The sequence below is a fragment of the Heterodontus francisci genome, chromosome 30 (genome assembly GCF_036365525.1).
Source record: "Heterodontus francisci isolate sHetFra1 chromosome 30, sHetFra1.hap1, whole genome shotgun sequence".
In the NCBI taxonomy this organism is placed as follows: Eukaryota; Metazoa; Chordata; class Chondrichthyes; order Heterodontiformes; family Heterodontidae; genus Heterodontus; species Heterodontus francisci.
In genome coordinates this window covers 58,144,861-58,169,480 of record NC_090400.1, presented here as the reverse complement: position 1 = coordinate 58,169,480, position 24,620 = coordinate 58,144,861, and the positions used below count along the sequence as shown (strand labels likewise).

At 43.8% G+C, this 24,620-nt stretch overlaps 1 protein-coding gene across 2 annotated transcripts in view; it reads left to right on the top strand.

The window, feature by feature from the left end:
• The window catches only part of LOC137346836 (flotillin-2-like), a 122,350-nt gene extending 97,993 nt beyond the window's left edge, over positions 1–24,357 (top strand). For both annotated transcript variants that reach the window (XM_068010756.1, XM_068010757.1), the window contains 6 exons: positions 1,471–1,584; positions 2,732–2,851; positions 8,713–8,927; positions 10,571–10,754; positions 11,680–11,829; positions 12,971–24,357. In XM_068010756.1, coding sequence (XP_067866857.1) covers positions 1,471–1,584; positions 2,732–2,851; positions 8,713–8,927; positions 10,571–10,754; positions 11,680–11,829; positions 12,971–13,009 — 822 coding nt within the window. In that variant the 3' untranslated portion in view covers positions 13,010–24,357. The remainder of the gene's footprint in view (positions 1–1,470; positions 1,585–2,731; positions 2,852–8,712; positions 8,928–10,570; positions 10,755–11,679; positions 11,830–12,970) is intronic.
• Positions 24,358–24,620: the final 263 nt, after the last annotated feature.

Below are 24,620 nucleotides of genomic sequence, written 5' to 3'. Positions count from 1 at the left end.
TTTGTTTGAGGGGGGTGGGTATGAAATGCAGATAAATTTTGTTAGAGAAAAAGTTGTTACCACATGGATATCTGTTGAGCTTGGTGATGGATGCTTTTAAGAAACATGGTGACCTTTGTTGAAAAAGCAGAGAATAAGAATTTTTTTTTCTTTTCATGGGATGTGGGCATCACTGGCTATGCCAGCATTTATTGCCCATCCCTAATTGCCCTTGAGAAGGTGGTGGTGAGGTGCCTTCTTGAACTGCTGCAATCCATGTGAGGTAGGTACACCCACAGTGCTGTAAGGAAGGGAATTCCAGGATTTTGACCCAGCGACAGTGAAGGAGCGGCGATATAGTTCCAAGTCAGGATGGTGTGTGACTTGGATGGGAACTTGCAGGTGGTGATGTTCCCATGCATCTGCTGCTCTTGTCCTTCGAGGTGGTAGAGGTCGCGGGTTTGGAAGGTGATGTCGAAGGAGCCTTGGTGCATTGCTGCAGTGCATCTTGTAGATGGTACACACTGCTGCCACTGTTGTGTCAGTGGTGGAGGAAGTGAATGTTTGTGGATGGGGTGCCAATCAAGCGGGCTGCTTTGTCCTGCATGGTGTCGAGCTTCTTGAGTGTTGTTGGAGCTGCACCCATCCAGGCAAGTGGAGAGTATTACATCACACTCCTGATTTGTGCCTTGTAGATGGTGAACAGGCTTTGGGGAGTCAGGAGGTGAGTTACTCGCCGCAGGATTCCTAGCCTCTGACCTGCTTTTGTAGCCGCTTGTAGAAATACAGAGATCTGTGTGCAGAGAATTATCCGAAGCCAAGATGGGAAGAAAGTAAACTCTTAAAAGAGAATTGGTTAGTTGCTTGAAAAAGAGGAGCACCAAAGGCTGTGGGGAGCAAGCTGGAGAGTGGAATTAAACTAAGTGGTCCAATAAATACACCAGCACAGAGCTAATGGAGTGCGTGACCTGTTTCTGCACCAAAACGTTCTGCATCGAAATCCAGCATTTAGTTTCACTGAATCCTTTACCAACATGTTCACCATTGTCAATCTTCAGCAATTATAACCTGAAATCAGTCTTTTGTTTAAAAAAGAAATCAGAAAATGCTGGAAACACTCAACCAGTCCGGCAGCGTCTGCGGAGAGAGAGAAACCCAAATTAATGTTTCAGGACTTTACATCAGATCTGGAAATCTTCCATTTGTTTGAAGGCCATCCTGTTCATTGGCTCTTTAAAGCAAACAGGAGAGTGGGATTAGCGTAAATGGTTCATGCGGAGAGAAACATTGGTGTACTATCTGTTTATTGTTTTGTAGCAGTCTATGATTCAATTCTCCAATACTGCATTCACTCCATTTTTGGGTTGGATTTGATTTTCCCCAACATGGGCTGCATTGCTGACTCCTGCGATTAAGTGTTTTTCTCTGAATGGCTGTTCGAGGTGTTGGTGGCCTCTTTTGTTCTCTAAGCTCCTCCTCTTTGTGTTACAGGATGTTTACGACAAAGTGGAGTACCTGAGCTCATTGGGGAAGTCGCAGACAGCAATAGTGCAGAGAGACGCAGAGATAGGAGTGGCAGAAGCCGAGAGAGACGCCGGAATACGGGTAACTGTGATTCACAAATCACTAAACCACAAAGCTTCTAGAGCATCAGTGTGGCGTTGAGTCTAATCGTTCCAGCAGTATATGTGTGGCTGGGTGTGGAGGGACATAGATGCATAACCCCTTACATTACTTACTTTTGTATGGTGTCAAAAGCCAAGAATCCATAGATCATTTATTCTAACAGTGTTGAAATGGTCAGGCTAAATTTGTGTTGCTTCTGAATGACTTGGGTTGGCCCCTTTAATAACATTGCCACGTGCAAAATGACTCCGCTCTTTGGCAATTATGTATAAGAGGAAAAGTACATGATATTTGCTCCCACATCTTCCTGCTATCTCTCCTTTCACACCTCCTCCTCTCAAGATGTTGACTTGTTGCTTCAGTGCAGTCAATCTCTCGTGTCTCGGCTAAGGTTGCCAACGCTGGTTGGATGTATTCCCGGAGGCTTCATCCAACACACCGCCCCTGCCACCCGCCACCATCATTGGTCCATCCTCCAGGCTCAGTACCTTGCCACAGCCAATTGGAAAGGGAACAGAACCTTTGTTACCCAATTGAATTAATCTTGACTGTCGATGAAACAAACTCTTTTCCCCCTATCAGCACTACTTTTATAACTAATAAGTGTTCAAAGGGCATGAATTTTTTTTTTAATATTCCTCTGATTTTTATCTGGATTTGCTCGCAGCAGTGTCCTGGAGGTTAATCTTCAATTCCTGGAGACTTCAGGGCAACCCTGGAGGGTTGGCAACCCTAATCTCAGCCAAGTGACAGTATTTCATGCCCAAGCTTAGACGGCAAACGTTGACAGTTAAAGCAACCACAGGCACAGGGAATATTACAGCCGACCCCAATCCTTTACTCGCCTGATTACTGGATAATAATCGAGAGTGGAAATTCTGGTTCATCTCCTGTTCCCTCAGCCACAGATACTGCGATCACCTGCAGTCAGTCCATCCGAGAGCAGCAAACTCATCGTAGACCCAGGATGGTAGCTGAGACCTCGTATGACTCAATTAGTCGCGATGTTAACCATTTAAGACACTTACTGCTTGAGGTTGACTTGCTAAACAGTATGTTTGTGTTGTCGATCAGTGCCTGAGTTTTGATCCATCTTTTGCTTTTTCTCCACCCGCAAAATGCACAGGAAGCTGAATGCAAGAAGGAAGCCATGGATGTTAAGTATAGTGCTGATACCATGATGGCTGACTCCAAGCGAGCATTCGAAATGCAGAAGGCATCCTTTAATCAGGAAATAAATATAAAGGTAGGTATTTTTTTTCTGTTCAACAGGCTGTGCGCTGCAGGTGCCTCTCACACTCTCACTGGCAAATTGAACCACTTAACATGAGACCAGGGAGCTCTTGGCAACCTGGAAATTGTTGAGTCTTCATGGCACCGCAGAGTATTGTGTCAAGAGTTTATCTGATTTACATTGGCCTGAATTTTACTAGCCCCTAGGCGGCAGGAGTGGAGGCAATGGGGAGGCCGCCTGTGGTTAAGTTACTGAGCCGGTCCCACTGCTGGCAAGTGCAGGCTCAGGACCCACTTTTCCCCTCAACATCGGGGTCTTGATGCCTGCAGTAAAATTCAGGCCATCGTGTTTACAGCACAGAAACAGGCCATTTGGCCCAACTAGTCCATGATGATGATTATGTTCCACGTGAGCCTCCTTCCACCCTACTTCATCTCACCCTATCAGCATATCCTTCTCTTCCTTTCTTCCTCGTGTTTATCCAGCTCCTCCTTAAATGCATCTATGCTATTCGCCTCATGCTCCATGTAATAGAGTTCCACATTCTTATCACTCTCTGGATAAAGAAGTTTCTCCTGAATTCTCTACTGGATTTATTCGTGGCTATCTTAGATTTTTGGTCCCTAGTTTTGGTCTCTCCTGCAAGTGAATAAGTTGTCTCTACCTCTACCCTATTAGACCCCTTCATTTTAGGATCATAGAATGGTTACAGCAGAGAAGGAGGCCATTCAGCACGTCTTGTCTGTGCCAGCTCTCTGCAAGAGCAATTCACCTAGTCCCACTCCCCCACCCTTTCCTCGTAGCCCTGCTAACTCTTCCTCTTGAGATAATTATCCAGTTCTCTTGTGAAGGCCTCGACTGAACCTGCCTCCACCACACTCTCAGGCAGCGCATTCCAGATCCAAACTACTCGCATAAAAATATTTTTCCTCGGGTCACTCCTTCATTTCTGGAGGAGAGTTCCAGCCTGTTCAGTCTTTCCTAATTGTTCTAACCTCTCAGTTCTGGTATCATTTTTGCACTTTCTCCAACACCTCCAAATCCTTTTTATAATATGGGGACCAGAATTGTGCACAGTACTCCAAGTGTGGTCCAGCCAACGTTTCATAGAACTCTGTAATTCTCTGTTGTTGGATTCCATGTCTCAGCCTTGCTATGTGGGATAAGAAAATGGGAGAGGTCATGCAATAACATAAAGGGGCCATTCAGGCCCTAGTAGCAGGGCAGAGGAGAGCAGTGAGGCTAACCTAAAAGTCTACGGTTGAGCTGTGAGTATCAACTTGATGAGCTTTAAAGGGAATGTTGAACAGTGACTGGATACAAGACGCTCAATGGATTAGAGAAAATAATACTCTGATACCAGGGCAATAGAGGTAGGTTGTTGTTCTGGAAGGGGGAAAGCAGATGGGTTTGGAGGGCCTTCATCTGAATCGGATCCCATGATCTGTGCCCCCTCCTCATGGCTGTTTCGCTGAGGTTGTCACCAGAGGAAAAGAACACACTGTAAAGTGGGCTGAGTGGGGAGGGGTTCTCGACCTGAAAAAGAATCTTTTTGGAATCTATGATAAAAATTGAATTTGAACTATTCAGTAACCCTGTAATAGAATGCTGGGAATACAAAGAACAAAGAACAGTACAGCAGAGGAACAGGCCATTCGGGCCTCCAGGCCTGCGCCGATCTTGATGCCTGTCCAAACTAAAACCTTCTGCACTTCCGGGGACCGTATCCCTCTATTCCCATCCTATTCACGTATTTGTCAAGATGCCTCTTAAACGTCGCTATCGTACCTGCTTCCACCACCTCCCCCGGCAGCAAGTTCCAGGCACTCATCACCCTCTGTGTGAAGAACTTGCCTCGCACAACCCCTCTAAACTTTGCCCCTCTCACCTTAAACCTATGTCCGCTAGTAAATGACTCTTCCACCCTGGGAAAAAGCTTCTGAATATCCACTCTGTCCATGCCGCTCATAACTTTGTAAACCTCGATCATGTCGCCCCTCCACCTCCGTCGTTCTAGTGAAAACAATCCGAGTTTATCCAACCTCTCCTCATTGCTAATGCCCTCCAGACCAGGCAACATCCTGGTAAACCTCTTCTGTACCCTCTCCAAAGCCTCCAGATCCTTCTGGTAGTGTGGTGACCAGAATTGTACGCAATATTCCAAGTGTGGCCTCACTGAGGTTCTGTACAGCTACATAGTCATTACAGCACAGAAGGAGGCTGTTTGGCCTATCAAGTCCATCCTGGCTCTCTACAACAATCCAGTCAGACCCTTTCCCCTCTCTAACCCCATAGCCCTGCAAGTTTATTTCCCTCAAGTGCCCTTCCAATTTCCTTTTTGAAATCATTCACCGTCTCCGCTTCCACCACCGTCATAGGCAGCAAATTCCAGGTCATTACTACTTGTGTAAAACAAAAAATTTCTTGCTCACATCCCGCCTGTATCTCTTGCCTGAAACCTTAAATCTGTGTCCACTAATCCTTGTCCCATCAGCTAATGGGAAACACTTTCTTTGTCTACCTTATCCAAACCTGTCATAATCTTGTATATTTCTATCAAATCTCCCCTCAACCTCCTTTGCTCCAATGAGAACAAACCCAGCTTCTCCAACCTAACCTTGTAGCTAAAAAATCTCTCCTCCCTGGAACCATTCTGGTAACTCTCCTCTGCACCCTCTCAAGGACCCTCACTTCCTTCCTAAAGTGTGGTGACCAGAACTGGGCGCAGTACTCTAGTTTTGGCCTAACCAGAGCTTTATAAAGGTTCAGCATAACTTCCCTGCTTTTGTACTCAATGCCTCTATATATGAATCCCAAGATCCCCATATGTTTTGCTAACCATGCTCTCAGTATGTCCTGTCATTGACAAAGATCTATGCACATGAACCCCCAGGTTCCTCTGTCCCTGTGCACTCTTTATAACTGTGCCAATTAAGTCTATGTTGCCTCTCCCTGCCCCTTCTACCAAAATGCATCACCTCACACTTCTCTATATTAAATTCCATCTGCATTAAATACACAATAAGTCTTTTCAGCAGCTGAAAGAGAAGGATTGATTGATGTTTCTTGAAAGGTCAACTTGTCTTTGTTTCTGTCAAGTGCTGATGGACCTGCTCTCCCATCACACTCATTTTCATTTCCTTCAGCTTTGTAACCCTGTCCCTGCAGTGCTGAAGGTGCTGATATTTCTGCTAGGTTGCAGTTCCACATGGTCATTTTCCAGTATCTGCTTCAAATGGCCACGCTTCCATTGTGACGTGTCTCGATTATTTGACATCATAGAGAAGCCCACAGGGCTTATTGAGCAGTGATCAGAAGCAGGAGCATGACCCCTTTCCAATCCTGAGGCTAACTTTAGTGCCCTATAGGAGTCCTGGCCAAGATCGGCTTAACTTAGCAGTGACCAGGTGTTAACAACCAGGTGAGAAAGGGGCCTGGGGTCCCTCTCAGACTTCACCTGGTCTTACTGTGACAGGGTTTTATTTTTAAACGCAATGTTTTTAGCTCCCCTTGGTGAATCCTTGTTCACCGCTTTCCAATTATAAGGCAAAGAAACCAGCACAAACTGGCTTTCTTAGGTTTAAAGCAGAAAAGTTTAAATTTATTAAACTTAAACTCTAATTCGGTTGACTCCTACGGATACGCAACGCGCCCACGCTAGCATGCATATGCGATACACACATGCAAATAGAGACAGAAAAGAGCAGCAGAAGAATATAGTGGAAAAGTTGAGGCAATATCTGAAAAGTTGTTGTTGGGGTTCTTCGAGCTCACTGTAAAATCATTGATTGTAGGTAGATCTTGCTTTTCGTTGGGGCCCAGTATTCTTCTTAAATCTTGTTGGCTGTAGGAGACTTTTCTCTCTTGGGGTTCATGTGTCTTCAGCGGATTCAAAGGCTTGTGAGAAAGAGATGAGAGCAGACAGGAGAGATCTTCTCAGTCCAGGAGCAAACAGTCTTTTCCCAAACTCTCTGTGGCTAGTTCAAAAAACCCTGGAACAGCCAGGTAGTCATGTGACCAGCTGGTCCAACAAGTCCTGACCCCTGTGGATTGCATCATTCCAGCAGACCCTGCAATGCGTTTCCCCACCCCCTCACTGTCAGTGATCAACATCCATTGTGGGTTGAATTTTTTTTTTAATTCATTCATGGGATGTAGGCCTCACTGACCAGGCCAGCATTTATTGCCCATCACTAATTGCCCTTGAGAAGGTGGTGGTGAGCTGCCTTCTTGAACTGCTGCAGTCCATTTGGGGTAGGTGTACCCACAGTGCTGTTAGGAAGGGAGTTCCAGGATTTTGACCCAGCGACAGTGAAGGAACGGCGAGATAGTTCCAAGTCAGGATGGTGTGTGACTTGGAGGGGAACTTGCAGGTGGTGGCGTTCCCATGTATTTGCTGCCCTTGTCCTTCTAGTTGGTAGAGGTCGCGGGTTTGGAAGGTGCTGTCTAAGGAGCTTTGGTGCATTGCTGCAGTGCATCTTGTAGATGGTACACACTGCTGCCACTGTGCATCGGTGGTGGAGGGAGTGAACGTTTGTAGATGGGGTGTCAATCAAGCGGGCTGCTTTGTCCTGGATGGTGTCGAGCTTCTTGAGTGTTGTTGGAGCTGCACCCATCCAGGCAAGTGGAGAGTATTCCATCACACTCCTGACTTGTGCCTTGTAGATGGTGGACAGGGTTTGGGGAGTCAGGTGGGATTCGAACCCATGTCCCCAGAGAAATACCCTGGGTCTCTGGGTTACTAGTCCAGTGATAATACCACTACGCCACCGCCTACCCCCTCATGTGTCAGGGAATGGTCCTTTGTCTACACAAGCACCGTCTGTTAGTATGCAAATGTTTTTTCCAGCCAAGGCTGATCTGTTCAAGTCATTTCCTTACTCCAGCAACAGTTCAGAATCAATATTTATTTTTATTTTGCGATACAGCACTGAAACAGGCCCTTCGGCCCACCGAGTCTGTGCCGACCATCAACCACCCATTTATACTAATCCTACACTAATTCCATATTCCTACCACATCCCCACCTGTCCCTATATTTCCCTACCACCTACCTATACTAGGGGCAATTTATACTGGCCAATTTACCTATCAACTGCAAGTCTTTGGCATGTGGGAGGAAACCAGAGCACCCGGAGGAAACCCACGCAGTCACAGGGAGAACTTGCAAACTCCACACAGGCAGTACCCAGAATTGAACCCGGGTCGCTGGAGCTGTGAGGCTACAGTGCTAACCACTGTTATATTCATACGACAAAACCAGTGTGCCTCATTCTTGGCGGGTGGAGGCTTACATGACACCAGGAAATACATCTAGGATGTTGCTGGTGTTCCTGGTTTAATTACGTTTTCTCTCTCTCTCTCTCTCTCTTTCATCCCCCCCCCCCCGCCACCCTTTTTCATTCTTGGGATGTGGGCATCACTGGCATTTATTGGCCATCCCTAGTTACCATGAGAAGGTTGTGGTGGGCTGTCTTCTCGAGCTGCAGCAGTCTGTGATGATGAAGGTGCTGCTAGGTAGAGAGTTCTAGGATTCTGACCCAGCTACGTGAGAATGGTCACAGATGTCCAAGTCAGAATGAGTGTGACTATCAGTGGATAAGTTCTCAATGCAGACACATGTACTGTCAGGATACATTGTTGTACTTTAAAAAAAAAAATTCTGCTCTTGATAGAGGCTTTGAAGTAGGTTTTTCACCAACTGCCTTAGCCAAGGAGAAATAAATGTTTAGTGTAATTTTAAAATGTGTAAAAGAAAATGTTTGAGCGTAATTTGTAATGGCCTGCAAGCACTGTGGGGATTAAAGCTTTCAAGTCACTGTCTGGGCCGAGTTATTTTAATACTTTGTTTGCATTTTCTTGGCTACATTTAGAAAGCAGAGTCTCAGCTGGCTTATGAGCTTCAGGGAGCCAAAGAGCAGCAGAAAATCCGTCAGGAAGAAATAGAGATCGAAGTGGTCCAGCGCAAAAAGCAGATCGACATTGAGGAGAAAGAAATCACTCGTATGGACAAGGAGCTGATCGGGACAGTGAAGAGGCCGGCAGAAGCAGAGGCCTTCCGAATGCAGGAGGTTGCAGAAGGGCAAAAGTACGTGTGCCTCCCTTCAGGCTTGGGCTGATAAGTGGCAAGTGACATTCACGCCACATGTGCCAGGCAATGACTAAATCCAGCATGAGAGAATCTGACCATCTACTCTTTACATTCAACAGCATTACCATTGCTGAATCCCCCACAGTCAACATCCTGGGGGTTACCGTTGACCAGAAACTGAACTGGACAAGCCACAGAAATACTGTGGCTACAAGAGCAGGTCAGAGACTGGGAATTCTACAGCGAGTAACCCGTCTCCTGACTTCCCAAAGCCTGTCCACCATCTACAAGGCACAAGTCAGGAGTGTGATGTAATACTCTCCACTTGTCTGGATGGGTGCAGCTCCAACAACACTCAAGAAGCTCGACACCATCCAGGACAAAGCAGCCCGCTTGATTGGCACCCCATCCACAAACATTCACTCCCTCCACCACCGACACAACAGTGGCAGCAGTGTGTACCATCTACAAGATGCAATGCACCAAGGCTCCTTACTCAGCACCTTCCAAACCCACGACCTCTACCAACTAGAAGGACAAGGGCAGAAAATGCATGGGAACACCACCACTTACAAGTTCCCCTCCAAGTCACACACCATCCTGACTTGGAACTATCTCGCCGTTCCTTCACTGTTGCTGGGTCAAAATCCTGGAACTTCCTTCCTAACAGCACTGTGGGTGTATCTACACCAGATGGACTGCAGCTGTTCAAGAAGGCAGCTCACCGCCACCTTCTCAAGGGCAATTAGTGATGGGCAACAAATGCTCGCCTTTCCAGCGATGCCCACTTGCATGAAACGAATAATTTAAAAAAGTGATCAGAATCTATGCTCAGCGTAGAATGTCCAGTCAGGAGTGCTGCAGTTTGCTCCAAACCTGATTTTTTTTTTGTGTAGTAACAGTTTCATTTTCATATGAACTGATGCCACTCGGTGGCTACACTCTAATCTGGACCCAGAGGCCTGAGCACAAATACCAGTCTGACACTGTTGGAGGTGCCATCTTTCGGATCAGACATTAAACCGTGGCCTTGTCCCAACATAAAAGATTCCACAGCCAGTATAGTCAAAGAACAGCAGAGAGGATTCTGGGCAATATTTATCCCTCATTAATCAACATTGCTAAAACAGATGATCTTTATCACTTTGTTGTTTTTGAGACTTGTATGCAAATTTGGCTACCTTGTTTTCTACGTTACAACAGTAATTGCGCTTCCCTAATTGCCCATGAACTGAGTGGCTTGCTAAGCCATTTCAGAGGGCAGTTCAGAGTCAGTCACATTGCTGTGGGTCTAGAGTCACATGTAGGCCAGACCAGGTAAGGACGGCAGATTTCCTTCCCTAAAGGACATTAGTGAACCAGATGGTTTTTACAACAATGGCACTATTACTGAGACTAGCTTTCAATTCCAGATTTTTTAATTAATTAATTGAATTTATTAATTAATTGAATTTAAATTCCACCACCTGCCGTGGTGGAATTTGAACCTGTGTCCCAGGGCATTAGCCTGGACCTCTGGAGTACCATGGACTACCGCTATGCCACCTTCTCAAAATATAAAAGCAAGTCTTTTCTTTTGCGTTCCTATTTGGTCACTCTTGCCTCCACGGCTCTCTTACCTCTCTCGTTTTTTTTTCCAGAGTGAAACAGGTGCTGATCGCCCAGGCTCAAGCAGAAAAGATCCGCAAGATTGGAGAAGCAGAAGCTTCTTCTATCGTAGCTATCGGAAAAGCTGATGCTGAGAAAATGAGATTGAAGGCAGCAGCTTACCAGCAGTATGGAAGCGCAGCCAAGATGGCACTGGTGCTAGATGCCCTTCCAAAGGTAACCTGGTGATTTTTTTCTTTATTTATGTATTTGTGGGATGTGGGTGTCGCTGGCTGGGACAGCATTTATTGCACATCCCTAATTGCCCTTGAGAAGGTGATGCAAAGGTGAAGATGCATCTTCAGTTGCATCCCATGCCATCCGTAATCACACTGTTGTGAAGAGAGTAAATTGTTGAAAACCTCTCTGCCTGGTTGGTGAACCACTAACAAATGGGTCAGAGTAATCACTAGAGCAACGAAAAGGGAAAACTGGAAGTGGTTTTATCACACAGGGTTATGTAAGCAAATAGTTATTGAGGTAGAGTCAGTTACATAACTTAAGAGGGAACTGGATATACTTTTGAAATGAAATTACATAAAAGGAAACGGGAAGTGGGAGAGAAGTAGAGCCGGCACTTGCAAATTGAAAATTCTAAGTTTATAAATGATGCACCTTGCATGTGATTGTATCCTCTAACTCTCTGGTTCTGCCATCTCAATAGGCCCTTTATTGTTCATGTCTCTATTTGACTACTGTTTATCAGCCCTGGTTGGTGTCCTATGGGTGTAAGGGTGAACTTTAGGAGCGTGCACTCCTGGTGCAAAGCTTTGCAAGCTGGCCGTGCGTGTTGGAGATTTGGATCGGAGATCATTGGCAATTGTAGGAATTTCATCCATCCAATTATATTTAAGCCACCCATCCATTCAGTCCCTGTTGTTCAGTGGGTTTAACACACACTGCTACAGCTAGAATCTGTGGCACTCTGCACTGAGGAAGTAAGAAGCCAACCAAAAAGATATGGTTGCTAGAGAAGGGAAAACAGGAAATTTGCTCAAAAGTATCTGGATTAACCTAATGATGAGTGAGTGGAGAGGTGGGAGGCATTTGTGTTGTCATAACATAATTCCTTTGTAATCACGGTGAACTGTCTCTCATCCAGATCGCTGCGGAGGTAACAGCTCCTCTTGCTAAAACGGATGAGATTGTCATTCTTGGAGGAGACAGTAACCGCGTTTCGTCTGAGGTCACTCGCTTGTTAGCCGAGATCCCTGCCTCCGTCCACGCTCTCACAGGAGTTGATCTAACAAAGGTCAGTACCATGTTTCTTTCTAGCACCAGAGTAATTCTAAATTATAATATAAACACTTTTGTTAAATTAACCAGTAAATGCTTTGTACATTTGGAAAACTTCAAAATCATTCAATCAAGTAACAGGGCAATTTATTGCATAGTTACAGTTTTGTTAAGGGAATATTCCAAGTGAGGCCCATAGAAATGAGAACCACGGATCTTCCTCTGGGTATCCTGGCTCAGAGACAGCATTTTCGCCTCTTGACTGACCAGTTTGAGTTCGAACCCCACTCAACAACAAAAACTTGTATTTATATAGCGCCTTCAACATAGTAAAATGGCCCAAAGCATTTTACAGGAGAGTTATTAAACACAATTTGGCACTGAGCCCCATAAGGAGATATTAGGGCCGATAACCAAAAGCTTGGTCAAAGAGTGAGTTTTAGGGAGCATCTTCAAGGAAGAAAGAGAGGCGGAGAGGTTTAGTGAGAGAATTCCAGATCTTAGGGTCTTGGCAGTTAAAGGCGCGACTGCCAAAGGTGGAGCAATTAAAATCAGGGATGGTCAGAAATGGAGGAGCGCAGAGATCTCAGAGGGTTATAAGACTGGAGGAGGTTACAGAGATAGGGAGGGACGAAGCCATGGAGGGATTTGGAAACAAGGATGAGAATTTTAAAATTGAGGTGTTGTTTAACCAGGAGCGAGCACAGGGGTGAGCACTTAATCTGGACTGACACTTCAAATGATAAATGGAGAGAGCGCTATATTTTTGGAGGTACCATCCTTTACATTAACACAAGGGCCCTATTGCATTTTCAGGTGGGCGGTAAAGGTCTCATAGGATGAAGATGAGCAGGGAGTTCTAGTGTGATGGTCCCTTCATAAATAGGGGTCATACGAGGCTGAGATTGATAGTTTTCTGCATATTAAAAACATCAAGGGTTACAGGGATAGTGCAAAAAAATGATGTTGAAGTTGAAAATCTGCCATGATCTCTTTGAATGGCAGAGTAGGCTCAAAGGGCTGACTGACCTACTTCTGCTCCTTTTTTTGAATGTTCGTATGAGGCAAAATAGCATCCACGTATAACTCAAAGTATAGCTTCCAGGCGATATTTCTTTACAATTCTCTCTCAGTATTACCTTGTCTTTCTTTTCTAGGTACCTTTAATTCAAAAATTAACCAGCGGCCAGGTCTGATCATCAAAAAGCCACAACAAATTCAGGATGTTTCTTCATAGAAAATACTATTCCACAGACCTCCACCTCAGAACACTTGTATAAGGAACTCCTTTTCTATTATCAACTTGTGCGATTTTTTTTTTTTTCTTAATTTTATTTTTGTTTAGTTTCTCTTTAAAACCTCTGGTGCCTTAATTTAATCTGGATCAGAATTCAGCTCATAAGCATTTTTTTTTGCTCTCTTCAAATCCAAACTTTCAATAATTGTTTTCCATTTGTTGCTACTGATTTAAGGACAAAACAGATTCTGATGTCCATGTTGCAGGTTGCCTGGAGCTGAATTATGCAGCTGTGCCGAAAGTTAGCTCATTAAAATTTTCTGCTCCATTTTTCCATATTTTATCCACTGATTATAATGCCAGTACTGATCCTAGCACAACTTGCTGCTAGAGTTTGGACATTTTGCCCAGGCCACAGATTTCACCAACTGGTGTTAATGGTGAGTGATCCGATTTCATAGAATCTTGCAGTACAGAAGGAGGCCATTCATCCCATCATGCCTATGCTGCCCCTTTAAAAGATATGGAGCTGGAACTTGCTGGTCTATCTCAGTCTCTCCCGTTCAAACGGAGTTCCCAAATACCTCAACTTAAATTCCCACTAAAATTCAACTGCTGGTGTCTTTCCGGCTGAGGTGTAGTTTTTAATATGTAAATTCGTCCCCCCAGGCATTGCTAGATGAGATCATGGATCCTGCAACATGGACACAGGGATAGCGGAAAATGACAAATTCTAAAAGCCATAGGTAACTCCAGCAGGCCAAACGTGTTTCTGCTGCAGGGATGTCACTGGTTTGACGTGATCGTGAAGATAAAGATGATGCCATAAGACATTACTAATCCTGGAATTTTTTCTTAATGATTCTGTTGTGTCCCAAGATGGGAGAGAGTTGATTTGTTGTGATTACCATGGGTTGGTGATGTGTGGAGGATATTTTCAGATGTTTTTCTGGAGGCTGTTGGAATGTGCTGCTCAGCTTGAGACACAATGTAAACTTGTATATTAAAATGTGCCATCCAATTTTAAAACTGAATTTCACTGCAGTGTTTGGTGCAAGGTACACAACCTGCAAGAACAAAGTTTATAAAAAAGAATAACTGTTTTGTCTTAGCTGTTGAGTGTCGCATGTGTTGTACATGTGGCTAAATCACATGTGTGCACCTCACTCTGGTATCCAGTAGGGTTAAACATCGACTTTAAAAAAAAAATGTCCTCTGCACACCAGCAATCAAATATCTCTTTCGCTCTTTCTCTGCTGTTGGGAAACTCATGAGCACGAGCACAAATCATCGTTTCCTGACTTTTAAAGTGGAACTGCAGCCGAAATGCACCCTCGCAGGTTAGTGAGCAAATCTCACAGGTGTGAATAATCGTTTCACTCCTCAATGACTCATTACTGCTGATGGTCCAATCTGTTGCTATGATCTCCTTGATGACCCCGGGAACACTGCATGGAATAGGTGACCAGTGTTATTGAGCTCATCAGATCTAAGATTTTCATTACCACGTTATGAGGAATTAAACAACTGACAACCAATGCAAATTACAAAGAGGGCACTCTAACTGCTGAAGGAGTTCTCCACAGAGCTGGGTGCAAACTCCACACAACAGCTCAATTCTGTTGTTCAATTTATGAAAAAGTCTTGAGTTCAACTAAAAAAGGTGGAAATCACATCGTCAGCGCGTTTGTATGAAATTTATTTGTAGGCTACATCAACTTAAAGTAATGCATTTATTTTAAACGAATCAGTGGCTTTGTTGAAAGAGCAGAGGAATATCATACAAACTAGTTAACTGTTGGTTACTGTGTATGGCACAGTGTGATTTCAACATATTAAGAGCTTACCATTCCTTGTCCTCCCCAGTACAGGTAGTTGCATGCTGGTGAAGTACAACCTGTGATATAATATGCAAATTCTGGAATGCAGTCCACAAGCTCATGTCGATCCCAGTCATTGTACACGATGCTTCTGGTACAAGTCACATCCGAGAACCAGATCGGTGCTGTCGTTTTATTTCCCAGAAACAGAAGCCTTAATTAATTTCTCATTCATAATGGGGAAAAAAATAATTTTAGCCGAGCTGGATTGATGTACGCGTTTTTTCATGTGCTGTAAAGGAACTTTATAAGAATCAGTCCCTCTATTGGGTAACTCTACCTTACCTAATTCTGAGGGTTTCTTAAAAGCAAAATACTGCAGATGCTGGAAATCGGAAATAAAAACAAGAAGTGCTGGAAATACTCAGCAGGTCTGACAGCATCAGTGGAGAGGGAAGCAGAGTTAATGTTTCAGGTCAGTTTCTGATTCGGGTTCTGATGAAGGGTTACTGACCTGAAACGTTGACTCTGCATCCCTCTCCACAGATGCTGCCAGACCTGCTGAGTATTTCCAGCACTACTTGTTTTTATTTCTGAGGGTTTCTTCTCGTGTTCCATTTTCCTCCTTATCTCTTGTACAGTAAAGATTAGTATTTTAATGTGGCTTTCCGCTCTGTGTTAGTTAGATTTATAACTGAGTTTAGTTCTGGGCTGGATGGAAAAGGTGATTTTTTTTTCTTTGCTGGCGGACAGTAAGGTAGAGACTGACTAACAGTCAGCACAGAAGTGTGATGTGTGGGGTGGAATATCTGTCGCAGTGTTTGAAACACACGATAAAAGGTTTGGATTTGAGGTTACACTTCTGTTAAAGGCTTTGATGTTGCAGTCAAGACTCTGGGTAAATGAGGAAATCCGGGGCTAATGCTGAGCCAATGGGGGACTGTTAACTGGACAGTGGCCACTGCCTTGAACAGGCCCAAAGAATTGGCTGCACTTATTTTTTAATGTGTAGACAGCTGTACCATCTTTTTTTTTAAAAAAAGAAATATTTTTAAATTTTATCTCATTTCTTTACCTGCCAAAAATGATTTTGCTTCAGCACAGTTAGTACAGCTGTTTGAATCAAAATTCATAGGTTAAAAAAAAGCTAAAAAACAAATAGGTAGAAAAAGAGAATATAGTATATTTAATATGTACTCTCAGTTCTATAGAATTAGTGGTAACATGTATGCAATATCAAGTGATTGTTCATGTAATCTGATTTTAAAATGGATTTGCATCCATCATAATCACCACACAGTGAAATATTATAAACACTGACGCGTAGGCTTTTGTCCTGTTTTCCTTTCTTGGTTAAGTCTTGACCACTACTTACTGAGCAAATGCCATGTCAGTTTGGCTCATCTGGCAGAGCACTCATCTCTGAGTTTCAAGTTTGGTGGGTTTAAGTCCCACAGCACAATTTGAGAATGTAATCTGGTCTGATGCAAAAGAGCACTACTGTGGGAGTGCTGCACTGTCAGGGGCGCTGTCCTTTTGATGAGATGTTAAACCGAGTCCCTGTAAAGATCTGGAAAGTAACTTGCTGTATGAAGTGATTTGAGATGTTTGGGTGATGAGGTGCCATATACACTAGTTACTACTTTTAAATTGCATTTATTTCCAAGACACTGACGATTCCAGGCTCACTCTGACTGTGCGAGCTTCCCATTTCTTTTTTCTTCTGGCCTTGAGTGACTACACATTAGTGGAGTGCAAACCTGTGGGGCCAACTCCAGGTGTTTAAATTTGCTGCAACAGGAGGGACTTCCATCAAGTATGTTGCCATTAGCTGTGTTTGTATTGCTGTGGTTCCATCAGCTGCCATTAGCAAAGCCAGTAAGCTCACCCTGATATCCTGCTGTGCGTTGGGAGTTCACCCTGATAGCACAGCTGCAGGAGTACCGTGCATTGGAACCTGGAGGGCACCAGAGCAGTACCAGCGCCACTGTAGCCATACCTTTGCTGTATGATGCCATCAGTCTTGGGCCAGACTGGGGTAATTTATGTTTGAGTGCAGCTGTCCTGAGGCAGCCATGTCTCCTCGAATGTAAACGTATCCGATTTCAAAGCCTAAAGCTAAGGGCATAGGTTCCAAAAGGTGAATAGTTCACTTGCTTTATAGCATCTGCCATATGTGTTTGATTCAGGTGAATGTACTGTTGTAAAACTGCGCTGTGATCTCTCTTTCAGGGAGTTCTTTAAATGGTTGCTCCCAACATGCGGGAGCTTTATTCTGCACTCTATGATTTCAAAGCAGCAGGTTTTCATTGAGCAGCTTACTCTTGGCACTCACCCGCCCCTCCCCCCAACAGAATTCCCCCTTTCTCCCATTTCTGAATCTGTTTTAAGTTGTTGCAATGCTATACTGGGGGACATTGATGGAATCGGCAGGGGGAGGGCAGTGGGGAACGTCTGGGGAAAGTAAGGAGAATGAGTTAACAGTGAAATTGTGTGCATAAATTTATAGCAATTTCAATTTGAACAAGAAGAAATAAATAAACAGCTGTCCGTTACCAGATTGTGGGCTATCAGTAACACAGTGCTGGGATGTATCTCACCAGCATTTAAGTACAGGCTGAAGCAGACTAGTTAAACACTGCATAGTTCACTGGTGTGGTCTCATTTCAGAAGTTGGGTGTGGAATTTTTGAAACCTCATCTTCACAAGGTAGGACATAGATAACATTCAGAGAACAAGGAGTGAGCCCAACACATAGGGCCTGTAAATTAGGAACTAATGTAAATGTTTTTGTATTTAACAAATTATGCATGCAGTCTGAACATGAAGTAACAAAAGTTTGAGTGATTTTATTTGTACAGATAATATAAATAAATTGTCTGTAAACATGACTGACTAATTGGGTAGTTTGGATTTGAATAATTGAATAGATGATTTGAATAATTAAACTGCAACAACTGGGTATTAATGAATGTGCAAGTCAGGATAAACTGTTGCAGGCTATGAATTAATCTACTTTCAGCTCTGCTTGTGAGGGCAGCTGTGTTACAAGATTCGCAGCCACAAGTGCAGCACCAAGCTCTGTTTTATAGAAACTTGGTGCAACTCTGCTGTGAAGCAGAGCAAGAGATGCAATGTGTGCTTCACTTTAAAAACCAGTCTCCCTGAACAGCCTTAATTTTACCTTTTTTAACCTCCTTTCAGTAAGGAGGAAATAGATTGGAGTGACTGTGTCTTTTAAAACTTTTTTTTTTATGTGGAAAGGCTAACTTAGGAAAGTGAAAGACCTGGATCACAATATGGCATCTGATTTTGCAACAAGTTCCTTGTAGACTAATCTCAACAATTTGTATTTTCATTTTTCAGTCCTAATATCCATGCACCACTGCAAAAAGAGATCTCCATGTGCCCAACACTGCTCCAGAGTGGAGTAATGACCAAGGCTGTGGATCTAATGAGAAAGTAGTGGCCAAGTTGACTGAAGAACTGTGTCAGCTGTGGCTCAGTGGGTAGAACTCTGGTCGTGGATTTGAGTCCCAGTCTAGAGACTTGAGCACAAATATCTGGGCTGACACTCCCAGTGCTGCACTTTCGGGGCAGTATTGAGGAGTGCTGCAGTGTTGGCGGTGCCATATTTTGGATGAGACATTAAACCGAGGCCCTGTCTACCTTCTCGGGTGGATGTAAACGATCGCATAGCCACTACTTCAAAACAAATGTAGGGGACTTCTTCCCGGTGTCCTGGACAATATTTATCATTCAACCAACGTCACACAAACAGATTATCTGGTCATTATTACGTTGTTTGTGGGAGCTTGCTGTGTGCAAATTGGCTGTTACATTCCCTACAACAGTGACTGCACTTCAAAAAGTACTTTATTAGTTGTGAGGCGCTTTGGGACATCCTGAGGCTGTGAAAGGCGCTATAGAAATGCAAGTCTTTTGCTTTCTTTCCTTTGGTGTGAGCTGATTGGCACGAGGGAGCTCACAACATTTGGCTGGGAGGAGATACTGTACTGACTGAGTGTCAGCCAACCTGTCATGTACCAGGCAAGTGCGGGGCCTCACCAAACTGCTCCATCATGAGGTAGAATGGTACAACACAGAAGGAAACTATTCACCCCATCCTGTTTGTGCCAGCTCTGTCAAAGAGTTATCCAATTAGTCCCACTCTCCTGATTTTTTCCCTGTAGCCCAGCAAATTTTACTGTGCCCTGCACCCCCGCCCCCCCCCCCCCCCCCCCCCCACCTCCCCAATTCTAGACTCCTCGGCCAGGGGAAACCATCCTCCCAGCATCTACCCTGACAAACCCCTTAGGAATTTTATAAGTTTCAATGAGATCACCTCTCATTCTTCTAAACTCTAGTACCTACAGCTGATGTCTCTACCCCAGCAGCTGGAGTGGAATCATGAATAGAAATCGGTGGACGCATGAAGTTATTGTCCAAGTATATTTTAATGTTTAGATAGAATAAATGTGTAAAACCTGTCCATTCCTTCACCAGTTAATTTTCAAAGTGTCTGCTTCAGGCCTTTCAATGCAAAACCTTAGCACTGGTGTTGGTCAAGATCAAATTTATCAGCCCACATTGAGCACCACCCAGCTGCCTCATTGCAGTCATGTATTTCAGGATGTGGCAAACAGCCATGATGCAGGTCAGAAAGATCCCAGGTTCGATCCTTCATCTGCTTTGTGACTTGAACTGGACTGTGATGGCCCTGCAGATGAATAGTCTTGATGACACGAGTCCAGACACACTCATGCTGCACATGAACGGAATAGTCATTTGGGCAAGTTACTGGAGAACTACTATCTGGAACCAAACCCCGTCAAGAGTCCTGTGCTTTTAGGCAGTTGAAAAGTTTTTTTTTAATCCATGTATTGGTTGTTCACTGCACAGTTCCTGCCAGCCTTGTTTCTAATTTAACATGGAATTGGAAACTAGAACTTTTTACTTTAACCCTTTCAGAATCCTTTGCTCATGTCTTGTCCCTTGGAAAATTAGAACCAGATAGCAGCCTACTCCAGGTTCCTGATATCCGTTGCAGGTCAGAGGTTGCATCAGAATACCTGAAGGTGTGCTGCCTAATCATTCATTGGGTGTGGGCACACTGAGTAGGCCAGTATTTTTTGCCCTTGAGAAGATAATGACAATCCACCACCATGAATGTAACTGAGAGGCTTGCTAGGCCAGTTCAGAGGCAGTTAAGAGTCAACCACATTGTTGTGGTTCTGGAGTAACATGTAGGCCAGACCAGGTAAGGGCGGCAGATTTCCTTCCCTAAAGGACATTAGTGAACCAGATAATTTTTTAGGACAATCCAGTAGTTTCGTGGTCACCATTACTGATACTATTTTTTAAAATTCCGGATTTATTAATTAACTAAATTTAAATTCTTGCAGCTGCTGTGGTGGGGTTTGAACCTGTGTCTCTGGGTTACTAGTCCAGTAACATTACACTATGCTACCATACTCTGTTAATATCCACCCGCAGCCTCACAGCTCCAGGGACCCGGGTTCAATTCTGGGTACTGCCTGTGTGGAGTTTGCAAGTTCTCCCTGTGACCGCGTGGGTTTTCGCCGGGTGCTCCGGTTTCCTCCCACCGCCAAAGACGTGCAGGTTGTTAGGTAAATTGGCCATTGTAAATTGCCCCTAGTGTAGGTAGGTGGAAGGGAATATGGGATTACTGTAGGGTTAGTATAAATGGGTGGTTCGTGGTCGGCACAGACTCGGTGGGCCGAAGGGCCTGTTTCAGTGCTGTATCTCTACATAAATAAAATAAATATGGCTTGACACCTGGATTGGCGTAATGCTTAATTTATGGCACAGTGGTGCTTATAGTGACCTCTTTTCCTGATCTTCAGTCCCCCTCCCCAACATATTGTCTCCCTGTAAGGCATTGTCATCATCCCACAGCTGCTGTCACTTCGTCCAGGAGAGGACAGTCTGTTGACCATCCAGTGCTGTTGTGGGTGCCCCCTCTTTGCCAGCCTGGCCAACAATGCATGTTCACACAGCCTAGGCATTCTTACTTCCATCTTCCTCTTGAGATGCGCCATCAGTTCCCCTGTGAAGCATGGAATTGAGTGGCAAGCGAGAGACCTGCATAGACCACAGGCAATAAATAGCCCCAAACCCTCAAAAGTAGCAGAGTGTGGGTGTCGACCAGTGCTACGCTTTAATCGCTGGTGGCATTGCTTTGAGCTGTATGTAAAATTATAGCTGAGAAGATTAAAACAGGACCTGAAACTTCTTTCAGAAACTATTCCTGCCCTCTCTGATGTTTCGTTTTGAACTGAGAGAATGTAGCTGAGTAACTCGTTCCCTAATTCTGTGCTGCTGCTTAACTGGTTTACCCCCTCCTTCTGGAATTTTTCATCTTCACTTCCCTGAGCCATGACTGGGGAAGAATCATGGTGCATTTCTACATTACAACAGTGACTACACTTCAAGAATACTTCATTGGTTGTAAAGGTCTTTGGGACATCCTGTGGTTGTGAAAGGTGCTATATAAATGCAAGTCTTTTTGCATCCTTGCGAGTTGTTTGGTTAGTTTCTAATGAGGTGGAGAGCTTTCCTGCCCATTGATAATTTTGAAGGACCAAATCCCTTTTGAATGGTGCAGTTTGAGCTGCCTTGTACCCTCAACCCAAAGTCTTATTTAAAAATAGCCAACAATGGTCTACACTTTCATCCTGGTGTAGGGATTAATATATTCAGTGTTGCTTTAATGTCATGAATATTTTACTAGCTTGACACTTTATTACAGTGTGAGTTTCTTGTGCGTCTTTTGTATTATCTCTCTTTTTTGGTCTAAAGCATTTGTGCTGTGGAGAGAGACATTCGCAGGCAATTAAAGCTGATTTTAGGTTTTTTACAAAAATGTTTCCCCATAGTTACTCTGCATGCAGCAGTCCTAAAGTCAAATAAAAAAATAAACTGATCCCAGTCCACATAGAAATTATTGAAACAACTATCAGCTTTTCCAATTCTCAGTTATTCACTTTATACATTTAGGTGTTGAACATGGAGGTATGTAGTAATGGGAATGGTTAACCTTTGATCATTGGTGATAAATGACACAACTTTATATTTAAAATAAAAACTTCACAATGAAATCAAAGTTATCTTTGTTCCCCGGTCCATCATGGGTACCATATGTAGAATTGTACATTATTTCCTCCCTAAATGTATACCATATATTACAGTCTGCTTGCCCTTTTATAGGGGGGTGTAATGATTTTCAGGTTCGACCCCTAGTTTTCCTTGGATTTGAGTTGCTTTTGGACCTTGAGGAGGGTTGGAAGGGACTGAGACAGTTGGAATGTATTTAACCAACCAGCAACTGCCAGGCTAAGTCCTGGACTTCAAATTCAATCTGTTGCTAGGTGGTCTTTTAGAAACAAACTCAGCAGAGAGTTCTGAAGAAGGGTCACTGACCTGAAACGTTAACTCTGCTCCTGTCTCCACAGATGCTGCCTGACCTGCTGAGTATTTCCAGCAGTTCTTGTTTTTATATCAGCAGAGAGTATGTTGTAAGGACTTGCATATTTCCAGTGGGTTGCAAGTATGGTTGGCTGGCTGCATCAAGGACTTATTATAGAAGATTACAGTGCAGAAGGTGACCATATGGCCCATTGTCTCAAATTGAAAGCACTTTCCAAATTAGCCCCAGTCCCCTGCACTTTCCCCATAGCCCTGCAAATGTCTCCTTTTCAAGCATTTATCTATTTCCCCTTTAATTAAGTTTCAAAATATTTGAAAAACTCTGCCACAGGAGTAGTTGAGGCGAACTAAGGGGATTTAAGGGGAAGTGAGATAAACAGGAGAGAGAGAGGAATAGAAAGATATGGTGCGAGGAGGCTTTGTGTGTAGCATAAACACTGGCATCGACCAGTTGAGCAGCATGGTTTGTGCTGTAAGTTGGTTGGGAATTCTCTTTCCACCGGTTTACACAATATCCTGGAAACCAGGGTTCTCTTAACGGAAGCAGGGTCACATTGGATTTTTAAACTTTTTTGATATGAGGTGAATTAGATTCCTTTTCGGCTATATGCTTTGTTGATGCACTATGAAACATCCTGCCTCTTTTAGACCATTGCCCTTCATCACTGCAGCTCTCTGCTCTCCCATTTTACAATCGGTGTGCTGAATTAGCGATCGATTCCATTCTGTGTCCTGCCTGGATATCAATGGTGGCCCAACCTATCTGCAGAACTCCCAACAGGTGAGCGGGGGAGGTCTCTCTGGTATCCTGGTTAATATTTATCCCTCAACCAACATCACATTTTAAAAAACCATTCTGATCATTTATCCCATTGCTGTTTGTGGAACCTTCCTGTGCGCAAATTGGCTGCCAAGTTTCCGACATTACAACAGTGACTGCATTTTAAAAAGTATTTCATTGGCTGTAAAGTACTTTGGAACTTCTTGTGGTTGAGAAAGACATTGTACAAATACAATTTGCTTTCAGACTGATCAAGTTTAATTGATAGTTGCAGGGTGGGATTAGAATCAACTTTGGAGCATTGCCTGGTCAGCACAATGTGCACCCAGGATTTCTTTACATTCTGTAGGCAGTGAGCTGTTTTATCAAGGAGCTTAAAACTCCTGGTGCTCAGCTACTGTAGATTGTTGTTGGGGCCAGTCACACAACTGAAATTTTTGTGCAGTATGCAGGATCCTCAAGCATGCCAGCAAGCTCTATGCATCCATAAAATCCTCTTTCCCCTATCAGCTTTCTCTATATTGCCAGTTTGCAGTCTTCACCAGTTAGGGTTTATAAGGGAGAGATGTTACCAAGGTTGGAGTTGTAATTTAAAACTTTTGATGCTGATTTCCCCCCAACTTCATAAAGACTGCTGCAGTGGAAGAAGGGTTCTCAAAAATATAAACTGATTCCTTACAAGCTCAGGGAGGCAACTTGCCTTGATCGTCACATTGTGTTTATGCTGATAGGGTTAGATAAAATAAAATGGGAGGATGTTTGTGTGGAGCATAATGACTGGCATAGAGCAGCTGTGCCAAATGGTCTGTTTCAATGGGAGCCAGCATGAGATTTGTGAATGGCTGATGCACAGACTATAGTTATAACCACTCGACCATAACCTTGCATTCTGCTACTGGGTGTATTCAGAGGCCCATTATGCTCCTTTGAACTGAAATCTGGTCCCGTATTCAGAAAATATTACAAGTGAGATCTTTTTATGTATTTTGGGACTTGCACGCAGGAAGTGTTCCAGTTGCCAAGAGGCTAGACTTTCTGTACTGCTTTCTGCCCCCTGTGCCCCATTATAAAACCAACCCTCAATCTTGTAGAAACTCTGAGCTGCCTGTGTAATATCTCATTCATTTACTCGGCATGTGAATGTTGCATGTGTATATATGATACCCATATCATGAGAGATCCAATCATTGTGCTGTTAATTCTCCAAATAATTAAATTGGAATGTTATATGTACCATAATAAAATGAATTAACCATTTCCACTGATGTTTCTTTTTCATCCAAGAATGTAAAGTTCCTATGTACAGGGCAGAAGGTTTAAGTGTTATTAATAATTGTTAGCTGCTAGGGGCTGCGGTGCAATTGGGTTGCCAACACTGGTTGGGTGTATTCCTGGAGGTATCATCATAATCTCCCACCTCACAGAGCCCCACCCCCACGCTCCTATCATTGGTCCATCCTCCAGGTGCACTGCCTTCCCACAGCCAATTGGAAAGGGAACAAACACCTTGTTACCCAATG